The sequence below is a fragment of the Aethalodelphis obliquidens genome, unplaced genomic scaffold (assembly GCF_003676395.1).
Source record: "Aethalodelphis obliquidens isolate GAN/ISIS:26980383/991018 unplaced genomic scaffold, ASM367639v1 scaffold2, whole genome shotgun sequence".
Lineage (NCBI taxonomy): Eukaryota > Metazoa > Chordata > Mammalia > Artiodactyla > Delphinidae > Aethalodelphis > Aethalodelphis obliquidens.
This window is the reverse complement of record NW_020837946.1, coordinates 38,532,091-38,544,440: the sequence shown is the minus strand read 5'-3', so window position 1 is coordinate 38,544,440 and position 12,350 is coordinate 38,532,091. Positions and strand designations below refer to the sequence as shown.

General features: G+C 41.4%; 1 protein-coding gene across 9 annotated transcripts in view; it reads right to left on the bottom strand.

Annotated features, from left to right (window-relative positions):
* HECW2 (HECT, C2 and WW domain containing E3 ubiquitin protein ligase 2) overlaps positions 1-12,350 on the bottom strand; it is a 414,407-nt gene that overhangs the window by 153,766 nt on the left and 248,291 nt on the right. For 7 of the 9 annotated variants that reach the window (XM_027125303.1, XM_027125331.1, XM_027125328.1 and 4 more), the window contains exon 4: positions 189-283. The exons of 1 other annotated variant lie outside the window; for it this stretch is intronic. In XM_027125303.1, the coding sequence (XP_026981104.1) occupies positions 189-283 (95 nt within the window). Of the gene's footprint in view, positions 1-188; positions 284-5,195; positions 6,759-12,350 lie in introns of those variants that run through there. One more of the 9 variants, XM_027125344.1, reaches the window with a different exon arrangement.

Here is a 12,350-nt window from a genome sequence, read left to right as displayed (position 1 = left end):
CCCACTGGTTTACATTATGGATTTAGTGAAGCCATCCTGTAAGTTATTTCCTTTCCCAAAACGGCGCCCACACTGCTATGTGTTTCCTTTGCATTGTTTCCCATAACCCTGCCAGAGCTGCACAGGCAAAAATAGAAACCAAGGCCTCTGGGACTGAGGCTCAAGGAAGCAGCCTGAGGGGCACTCACCATCACAGCGGGGTTCTTCACCGTGATGCAGGGGGTCGTGGCTCGCAGGGCTCCACTAATGCCGTGGTAGTATTTGAAACAGATTTTTATCTCCGCTGTAAATTGATTGGAGAAAAACAGTCATTTAAACACTGAAACAAATCCCTTAGGCATCACCTGAGGAAATCCACCTCTCCACCTCTCCGAAAATCCCACTCAGGACTCTTTGAGCGATCCCTCCTTTCCAGTCAGAGGCAACAGATTATACCAACTCCTGTTTGATTTTATAGGCTTCTCTGAAAATGTCTAAGAACACCCCCAAATATATTAGAAAAACGGTGCACAAAAACAACACGCCAAAATATTAGTGTAGAGATAAGAATAAGACTAGCTACCATTCAGTGAGGAGCTGCTGAGGGACCACAGGGCTGCGTCTCTGCCCCCATTGTTACTGACCCCTCATACTTAACTCGGGAGGCAGAAATTCTTGTCCCCATAGAACAGCTGAAGCATTGAGGTTTGCCGAAGGTCAAACAAGTAAGAAACGACAGAGTCAGGACTCAAACCCCATCCAATGGGGCTTTGCCCCATTCCAAAGCCTTCACTCCTATCCTCTACAATATAGACAGAATGCAGCTGTCAATGGAAATAAAAAAAGAGCAGACAGAGTATAAAAGATTGCTGTAGGAGACTCTGTGGTGAGAGGGTCTGGGGACCTGACTTAAATGTAGCCACTAGTAGGGATCATATTCTGGAACCACCAGTAAATATATATCTACATCTCCACAGGTGTGGACAGATGTATGTATATATATTGGATATAACTATAGGTGCGTGTGTATGTATATATATTTATATACTATATAATTTGAACTTGATAAAAAGCAATACAAATGTCAATTACTGTTTTTGGAAAGTAACTACATGAAGCCAACAAGTGTCAAAGATAAAACCCAGAGTCACTGAAATTTCTCTGTATACAGAGCACCTGAGTCACTGAAGTTTCCCTGTGAGATGTCTTTTTCCCAAGGTGTCATTTAATATAGGCAATGACACTGATGGGCAGGCTGCAGAGGAGAGTCCTAGCCTATAGGAGTGGAGTTACCCTCTCAACTGAGTCACCTGGATTATTAAAGTGGGACCACTCGATGTGATTCCCCAAGGAAATTAATCTTGCACTGACTTTCCTGACAGCACCAAGTGGTCTCCTATAGAGTATTTGGTTTGCTTATTTTAAGAAAAAGATACAATGATTAAAGAAAAATCCTACTTTAGGAATTTATATAGGAATATTTAGGAATATTACATATAAAAATATAATATTTCCCATCAATGAAAAAATACTAAATCTCATAAAAAAAAGGTCTATCATGGGTAAAATATCGAGTCTTTCCATTACGTACATTAATCACGAAGCAGTGATTCACAACGAAGGCGGTATCATGAAGTGAAAGATGTTTACCATGCCCAGCACTATGCTAGACAGTGCAAGGGAATCAGAGAGAGGTTTCTGGTCTAGCAGGTGTTAAGATGACAAAATCCAGAAGAGAAGCACTGAAGAGGCAGAGTGCCAGGTGGAAATGTGGAGATCGTGGAAAATATTCCACGTGAGGGCACAGTGGAGTCAGAAAGGTCTCATGAAACAAACAGAACTCAGACCTTCAGCTGAGAAAAATGGGGTTGGAGAGAGTTAGGAGTGAGTGGTGGCAAAAACAGGGAAGCAGGAATGAGCATGCTGGCTTGAGGACCAGCAGGACGACCTTGGCAGCAATTCTAGCTTTACTATGAATTCCCTGGAACCCTACATAAGTGAGTGGAGTGAGCACGAACACAGGTTTTTGGTGATTATGGAAATGTAATAACTATAGATTTGAGTAAATCACTGTCCCATCTGCTTTCCTTCAAGACCAATAGCATGTATTCTGCAAGAACGAAGCTAAGTAACACGTACAAGGCCCGTCAAAGCAGAACAAGCTCGGTGACAGGCGGGAGGACTGAATTCTGCAGGCATGAGCTCATTAGTATCACGTTCTACATGCCGGGAACCAGCAGTGTGTGAATCTGCCTGCAGCAGTGCCTCACAGACCCAGCCAATGGTCAGTCAGTGAGCAGCTTATTTTTCAATAAAGAGAAGTGCATTTTTACAAGACATCTTCCCTCTCGTTAGGATGCCACCTCCTCTTTTCTAATGTTTTAACAGTCAGCGAGGTAAAAGACTAGGAAACAAACAGACCCCAATAAGCATCTGCTTATTTTTATCTGTAGATGTTGCTAGCCAGACCAGCATTGCTAGCTGACCGTTCTGACTGTTACTTTACTTCTTGCTAAAACAAAAATCTCCAACCCCCGTGATAAATGAGAATCTCTGAAACTATAAGATAAACTCATTCTCATTGTGCACAGCAGATTTTGTGGACATGATCACCAAAAACCGCAGACCTGACAGCTTCACAATGCTTTAAGATTCAGTGTAAAGCCAAGGGGACTTACACAGATCACCAGTTACAAAACCAAATGCATAGGCAGGTCCTGGTCGCCAGAGAGAAAACCCCAGTACCAGACAGAACTAGTTGCTTGCACCTCGACTGTTCAGGAGGACACCAGTGGAGACTTCTGCCCCTAAAATAGAGGAATGTTTCATGCTGAGTGGGAGGTTTCATCTTCACATATCATTTAGTGTTTTAGAAGGTCACTCAAGATTTTAAAAAATGGTGTAACTAAGCAACATCCCCTCTGAGGAAGAGAGAGAAGAGAGAGCAGAATTTTGATGAATGTCCCTGAACATTTTAGTTATGAGAAGAGGTAACTGGGAAGATTACTCAAAAGGGTGGAAAAGAGAAGTTGGTACTCATGCTTCTATTTTAGCTACAATTTTAAACTCTAACTGTAAGAGGAGACCAGAAAGCTATTGCTGAGAAACAGATACAAGAACAGGTGAAAGCAAACGTGGGCGTGATGATGGAGCATCAGATAAGAGAGGAGCCACTGGCCACAGGGCCAGCCCTGCTCACAGGCAGGAAAGATGAAGGATATGGACTAAGGAGCATTCTACCTGACAACGGTTTCTCCACAGCCTGATGTGGCAGCTAATCAGGCCTCAAATTATGGAGGGGGAATACATATAACTATTCCTTTGGATTATAAAAAAAGAAGAGTATTTTCTCCAAAGCAACTGCTTATAAAAACATGTTGCCTTACTGGGAATATACCCAGACAAAACTATAATTCAAAAAGATACATGCACCCCTATGTTCATAGCAGCACTGTTCACCAATAGCCAAAACATGGAAACAACCTAAATGTCCATCGACAGGTGAATGGATAAAGAAGATGTGGTACATATATACAATGGAATACTACTCAGCCACAAAAAAGAATGAAATAATGCCATTTGCAGCAACATGGATGCAACTAGAGCTTATCATACTAAGTGAAGTCAGAAAGAGAAAGACAAATACCATATGATCTCACTTATATGTGGAATCTAAAATATGGCGCAAATGAACCTATCTACAAAACAGAAACAGACTCACAGAGAACAGACTTGTGGTTGCCAAGAGGGAGGGGGAAGGGAGAGGGACGGTCTGGGAGTTTGGGGTTGGTAGATGCAAACTATTACATTTAGAATGGAAAAACAACAAGGTCCTACTGTATAGCACAGGGAACTCTATTCAATATCCTGGGATAAACCATAATGGAAAAGAATATTAAAAAAGAATGTCTATATGTGTATAACTGAGTCACTTTGCTGTAGAGCTGAGATTGTGACAACATTGTAAATCAATTATACTTCAATAAAACAAATGTTGCCTTAGAGGCAGTGAACCAGGAGAAGGGTGAGGCCTCCCACATTAACCTTGAAGGACCTACAGTCTGGGCCAGCTCCTGGAAGGAAGAAAGCATTGCCGAGTGGCATCTTCTCTCTCTCAGGTTCCTTCTGAATAGCTGAAGCCAGTCATGAATCACAGAAATATATTTTGGCCCCTTGCAATAATCTTCTGGACACTTTCGTTTATAGAGTTACTAGAAGATTTAGCTGCCTCTATATAAATGCCAGTAAGACACAGAAACGCTTTTATTTTAAAAATTTTAACTTACCAGCTTCCATTAAATACAAATGAAGAGGTCACCCAGAGCAAGAGCTTGCCAGCTCCACGTCTACCACAGATGGGAGGGTGATGGCTGTCCAAAGACGGCACTTTGTACTTGTTGGGGGTGACTGGGAAGGTAGGAAGAACTTAAACCTGTTCCCAAGTAAAGGGGTTTCTGTAATTGTGTCACTCGGACATTGCATTTTAAAGCAATCATTCTACCATCTGCCTAAAGGAAGAAAAGATTTCCGTGTTTGTACATGAATAAAACACTTCTAGAACGATCACATGAAACTGGTAAAACTGATTGCCTTCAGGGAGGGGAAACTGGTGACTGGGGAATGAAGTTGGGGAGATAATTTACTTTCATTTTTGTGTCTTTTTAACATTATACTCTTTCTGTCTATTATCTGTTCAAAATTTATTTTTAAAAAGCAATCTCAACTCAGCTACATTAACTCTAGGCAATGGTATAAGATTCCAAGCCTTCTCGGAAAAAGGTTCTACAGGCCACTCCCTGCAAGAAATGGTTTTGTTTCAAAGACTGGGATCTTTGAAACACCATCCATCACTTTAAATAGCTACAAGATTCACTTAGGTAGTAGTTAATAGCTTGCTCCCATTTAGAAAATCCGGATTTTCCTCAAGTTTTAGAAGTTGACTATTTTGAACCATAAAGATGGATGGAATGGAAATGTCCTTCTTCCTTTAATCATTTCTGTTTCATTAAAATAATCTAAAAAAAAAATCAAGCTAATAGGAATTTATTCAAAAACATGATTTTAACCACTGCCTTTGTGCTTTCATTATATTCTTAATATTATGATTCCTATTGATAAGCTCTTTTATTCAGAGGCCACAAGTTGGGAAAGAGTAAACACATTCTAATTCTCATGCTTTTGAGGAAATTTACCCACATTTCCAGGGACGTGCTCACCTGTTTATACGGTACCGCAGGTTGTCTTCTCTTTAACAAGGGCCAATGCAACCTGAAAGGGCCAGGCCCTCCCCTGCTAAAGCTCAGAAAAACAATCTTGAAAATCAAAGACAGACAATATCAGTATAATGTGGAAGAACCTAATAGGGTTAGAGAAGTAATTGGACCTTGTTTTTCTCATTACTTAGTAATGGCAGCTGGACCAATGTTGGAAAGTAAAGAGAAGTAGAAATAGGCAATAAAACGTAAAGTATGCTGGCAGAGAATGAAAAGCACCAAACCTCCATCTAAGGGGCAAAAAGGCCCTTCTGATGTTGGTGGGAAGGGCCTTATGAATGGAGGTTAGAGCAGGGGCTCTGACAGTACAAATAAGAGGCTGAAGCCACCCCTTTCCCCCCACCCAATAAAAAGTCACCCACAAAGGTTCTGTTTGGGCAAGGCACCGCATCTTAGAAAGCACGCTAACCTGAGTGCCAATCAGAGATGAGGCTCTCAGTTACACAAGCCACATGCACCTCTGCTATGCAGTTTCCTAATCCTGCCCACTTCCTAGGGCTGAGACAGGTAAGATATGTGAAAGCACTATATAATTCATACAAATGGCAATGTCCTGTTATTGCCATTAATGATCACAAAGCAGTTCAGTAAACAGCAATGTAGCTCTTTCTAAGCTTATTCACTGATCCAGGAATCAGTGAGTTCTCGAATATTGCCTGGCACAAAGCTGATACTTAACTAAATACTTCACGATGGCTGGGGACACAGATGGACAGATGAGTAGAAGAAATGAAGGAAGGACAAAAAGCAGCTCTGAATGAATGAATGACCATAGTCTGTGAAAGACTATGAAGAATAAAATAGATATCCTAGCATGCCAAGACAATTCCTGAAACCTCTTACATTTCAAAACTCAAGAATACACATTGCTCAGGGGACCCATTCATTTTCTGCAAGCATAAGCTCATTTGAGGAACTGTGACAGTCCTATGACAAGTAAGTGCAGATGAAGCTGATCCTCCTCTCCAATGTCTAGGAAGGTCACTTACTCAGAAATAAACCTGTCTTTGTCCTTCAAATTCATTCCAGTAGGTCCCGTAATAATATAAGTGTGGGCCTCCTGCCTCCTCTGGAGTTTATTCAGATAAACCAAAGCCATTTTACTTTCAGAAACAGGTTAAATAGTGCTCAAATCCAGGTTTTCCCATGAACTCAGATTAATTTTCTGAGAATTTACTTTACTTGGACTTCTGATTAGCTAAAGATAAATTTTCTCTCTCAAGATGAAAGCAAAAATTTTAAAATGTCATAAGCTTTCAAGATCAGAGGCTGAAAACAGAAGTTTTTAACCCATACCCCCAATCCCGATTTTTTTGTTTCACACCGTCATCTCCAGAGATTCAAGCAAAACTTCATTATGCTGGGAAGTCCCCTTAGTTCTGCTCTTGCCAGACATAGGGTAAAAAGAAATTGACGTCGAGTAGTGAGGAAGATGGCGGAAGAGTAAGACGCGGAGATCACGTTCCTCCCCACAGATACACCAAAATACATCTACACGTGGAACAACTCCTACAGAACACCTACTGAACGCTGGCAGAAGACCTCAGACCTCCCAAAAGGCAAGAAACTCCCCACGTACCTGGGTAGGGCAAAAGAAAAAAGAAAAAACAGAGACAAAATAGGGACGGGACCTGCACCAGTGGGAGGGAGCTGTGAAGGAGGAAAGCTTTCCACACACTAGGAAGCCCCTTCGAGGGCGGAGACTGCAGGCGGCGGAGGGGGAAAGCTTCGTAGTCGCGAAGGAGAGCGCAGCAACAGGGGTGCGGAGGGCAAAGCGGACAGATTACCGCACAGAGAATCGGTGCCGACCGGAATTCACCAGCCTGAGAGGCTTGTCTGCTCACCCGCCGGCGCGGGCGGGGCTGGGAGCTGAGGCTCGGGCTTCGGAGCGCAGTGAGAGGACTGGGGCTTCGAAGCGCCGCCGGGAGAGGACTGGGGCTGGCGGCGTGAACACACCCTGAAGGGGGCTAGGGCACCACGGCTAGCCGGGAGGGAGTCCAGAGAAAAGTCTGGATCTGCCGAAGAGGCAGGAGACTTTTTCTTCCCTCTTTGTTTCCTGGTGCGCGAGGAGAGGGGATTCAGAGCGCTCCTTAAAGGAGCTCCAGAGACGGGCGCGAGCCGCGGCTATCAGCGCGGACCCCAGAGACGGGCATAAGACGCTAAGGCGGTTGCTGCCACCACCATGAAGCCTATATGCGAGCACAGGTCACTATAAACACCCCCCTTCCGGGGAGCCTGTGCAGCCCGCCACTGCCAAGGGCCTGGGATCCACGGACAACTCACCCGGGAGAACGCATAGTGCACCTCAGGCTGGTGCAACGTCACGCCGGCCTCTGCCGCCGCAGGCTCGCCCCGCCCTCCGTGCTCCTCCCTCCACCCGGCCTGAGTGAGCCAGAGCCCCCGAATCAGTGGCTCCTTTAACCCCGTCCTGTCTGAGCGAAGAACAGACGCCCTCCGGCGACCTACACGCAGAGGCGGGGACAAATCCAAAGCTAGGCCCCGGGAGCTGTGAGAACAAAAAAGAGAAAGGGAAATCTCTCCCAGCAGCCTCATGAGCAGCGTTGGTTAAATCTCCACAATCAACTTGATGTACCTGCATCTGTGGAATACATGATAGACAACCAATCATCCCAAATTGAGGAGGTGGACTTTGAGAGCAAGATTTATGATTTTTTCCCCTTTTCCTCTTTTTGTGAGTGTGTATGTGCATGCTTCTGGGTGAGATTTTGTCTGTACGGCTTTGCTTCCAGAATTTGTCCTAGGGTTCTATCCATCCATTTTTCTTTTGTTTTTTTGCTTTTGTTTTTCTTTCTAAAAAAATTTTTTTCTTAATAAGTATTTTAATAACTTAATTTTATTTTATCTTTATTTTATTTTATTTATTTATTTCCTTCCTTCCTTCCTCCCTTCCTTTCTTTCTTTCTTTCTACTTTTTCTTGCTTTTATTCTGAGCTGTGTGGATGAAAGGCTCTTGGTGCTGCAGCCAGGAGTCAGTGCTGTGCCTCTGAGGTGGGAGAGCCAACTTCAGGACACTGGTCCACAAGAGACCTCCCAGCTCCACATAATATCAAACAGCAAAATTCTCCCAGAGATCTCCATCTCAACACCAGTACCCAGCTTCACTCAACGACCAGAAAGCTACAGAGCTGGACACCCTGGGCCAAAGAACTAGCAAGAGAGGAACACAACCCCACGCATTAGCAGAGAGGCTGCCTAAAATCATAATAAGGCCACACACACCCCAAAACACACCACCAGACGTGGACCTGCCCACCAGACAGACAAGATCCAGCCTCATCCACCGGAACACAGGCACTAGTCACCTCCACCAGGAAGCCTACACAACCCACTGAACCAACTTTAGCCACTGGGGACAGACACCAAAAACAACGGGAACTACGAACCTGCAGCCTGCAAAAAGGAGACCCCAAACACAGTAAGTTAAGCAAAATAAGAAGACAGAAAAACACACAGCAGATGAAGGAGCAAGATAAAAACCCACCAGACCTAACAAATGAAGAGGAAATAGGCAGTCTACCTGAAAAAGAATTCAGAATAATGATAGTAAAGATGATCCAAAATCTTGGAAACAGAATAGACAAAATGCAAGAAACATTTAACAAGGACCTAGAAGAACTAAAGATGAAACAAGCAACGATGAATAACACAATAAATGAAATTAAAAATACTCTAGATGGGATCAATAGCAGAATAACTGAGGCAGAAGAACGGATAAGTGACCTGGAAGATAAAATAGTGGAAATAACTACTGCAGAGCAGAATAAAGAAAAAAGAATGAAAACTGAGGACAGTCTCAGAGACCTCTGGGACAACATTAAACGCACAAACATTCGAATTATAGGGGTTCCAGAAGAAGAAGAGAAAAAGAAAGGGACTGAGAAAATATTTGAAGAGATTATAGTTGAAAACTTCCCTAATATGGGAAAGGAAATAGTTAATCAAGTCCAGGAAGCACAGAGAGTCCCATACGGAGAAATACGCCAAGACATATATTAATCAAACTGTCAAAAATTAAATACAAAGAAAACATATTAAAAGCAGCAAGGGAAAAACAACAAATAACACACAAGGGAATGCCCATAAGGTTAACAGCTGATCTTTCAGCAGAAACTCTGCAAAACAGAAGGGACTGACAGGACATATTTAAAGTGATGAAGGAGAAAAATCTACAATCAAGATTACTCTACCCAGCAAGGATCTCATTCAGATGTGATGGAGAAATTCAAACCTTTACAGACAAGCAAAAGCTGAGAGAGTTCAGCACTACCAAACCAGCTTTACAACAACTGCTAAAGGAACTTCTCTAGGTAAGAAACACAAGAGAAGGAAAAGACCTACAAAAACGAACCCAAAACAATTAAGAAAATGGGAATAGGAACATACATATTGATAATTACCTTAAATGTAAATGGACTAAATGCTCCCACCAAAAGACACAGATTGGCTGAATGGATACAAAAACAAGACCCATCTATATGCTGTCTACAAGAGACCCACTTCAGACCTAGAGACACATACAGACTGAAAGTAAGGGGATGGAAAAAGATATTCCATGCAAATGGAAAACAAAAGAAAGCTGGAGTAGCAATTCTCATATCAGACAAAATACACTTTAATATAAAGACTATTAGAAGAGACAAAGAAGGACACTACATAATGATCAAGGGATCAATCCAAGAAGATATAACAATTGTAAATATTTATGCAACCAACATAGGAGTACCTCAGTACATAAGGCTAATACTAACAGCCATAAAAGGGGAAATCAACAGTAACACATTCTTAATAGGCAACTTTAACACCCCACTTTCACCAATGGACAGATCATCCAAAATGAAAATAAATAAGGAAACACAAGCTTTAATGATACAGTAAACAAGATGGACTTAATTGATATTTATAGGACATTCCATCCAAAAAAACCAGAATACACATTTTTCTCAAGTGCTCATGGAACATTCTCCAGGATAGATCATATCTTGGGTCACAATTCAAGCCTTGGTAAATTTAAGAAAATTGAAATTGGATCAAGTATCTTTTCCGACCACAACACTATGAGACTAAATTTCAATTACAGGAAAAGAGCTGTAGAAAATACAAACACATGGAGGCTAAACAATACACTACTTAATAATGAAGTGATCACTGAAGAAATCAAAGAGGAAATAAAAAATACCTAGAAACAAATGACAATGGAGACACGACGACCCAAAACCTATGGGATGCAGCAAAAGCAGTTCTAAGAGGGAATTTTATGGCAATACAATCCTACCTTAAGAAACAGGATGCATCTCGAATAAACAACCTAAACTTGCACCTGAAGCAATTAGAGAAAGAAGAACAAAAAACCCCCAAAGTTAGCGGAAGGAAAGAAATCATAAAAATCAGATCAGAAATAAATGAAAAAGAAATGACAGAAACAATAGCAAAGATCAATAAAACTAAAAGCTGGTTCTTTGAGAAGATAAACAAAATTGATAAACCATTAGCCAGACTTACCAAGAAAAAAGGGAGAAGTTTCAAATCAATAGAATTGAAAATGAAAAAGGAGAAGTAACAACTGACACTGCAGAAATACAAAAGATCATGAGGGATTACTACAAGCAACTCTATGCCAATAAAATGGACAACCTGGAAGAAATGGACAAAATCTTAGAAATGCATAACCTGCCAAGACTGAACCAGGAAGAAATAGAAAATATGAACAGACCAATCACAAGCACTAAATTGAAACTGTGATTAAAAATCTTCCAACAAACAAAAGCCCAGGACCAGATGGCTTCACAGGCGAATTCTATCAAACTTTTAGAGAAGAGCTAACACCTATCCTTCTCAAACACTTCCAAAATATAGCAGAGGAAGGAACACTCCCAAACTCATTCTACGAGGCCACCATCACCCTGATACCAAAACCAGACAAGGATGTCACAAAGAAAGAAAACTACAGGCCAATATCACTGATGAACATAGATGCAAAAATCCTCAACAAAATACTAGCAAACAGAATCCAACAGCACATTAAAAGAATCATACACCATGATCAAATGGGGTTTATTCCAGGTATGCAAGGATTCTTCAGTATATGCAAATCAATCAACGTGATACACCATATTAACAAATTGAAGGAGAAAAACCATATGATCATCTCAATAGACGCAAAGAAAGCTTTCGACAAAATTCAACACCCATTTATGATAAAAACTCTGCAGGTAGTAGGCATAGAGGAAATTTCCTCAACATAATAAAGGCCATATATGACAGACCCACAGCCAACATCGTCCTCAATAGTGAAAAACTGAAAGCACTTCCACTAAGATCAGGAACAAGGCAAGGTTGCCCACTCTCACCACTCTTAGTCAACATAGTTTTGGAAGTTTTAGCCACAGCAATCAGAGAAGAAAAGGAAATAAAAGGAATCCAAATCGGAAAAGAAGAAGTAAAGCTGTCACTGTTTGCAGATGACATGATCCTATACATAGAGAATCCTAAAGATGCTACCAGAAAACTACTAGAGCTAATCAATGAATTTGGTAAAGTAGCAGGATACAAAATTAATGCACAGAAATCTCTTACATTCCTATACATTAATGATGAAAAATCTGAAAGTGAAATCAAGAAAACACTCCCATTTACCACTGCAACAAAAAGAATAAAATATCTAGGAATAAACCTACCTAAGGAGACAAAAGACCTGTATGCAGAAAATTATAAGACACTGATGAAAGAAATTAAAGATGATACAAATAGATGGAGAGATATACCATGTTCTTGGATTGGAAGAATCAACATTGTGAAAATGACTCTACTACCCAAAGTGATCTACAGATTCAATGCAATCCCTATCAAACTACCACTGGCATTTTTCACAGAACTAGAACAAAAATTTTCACAATTTGTATGGAAACACAAAAGACCCCAAATAGCCAAAGCAGTCTTGAGAACGAAAAATGGAGCTGGAGGAATCAGGCTCCCTGACTTCAAACTATACTACAAAGCTACAGTAATCAAGAGAGTATGGAACTGGCACAAAAACAGAAAGATAGATCAATGGAACAGAATAGAAAGCCCAGAGATAAA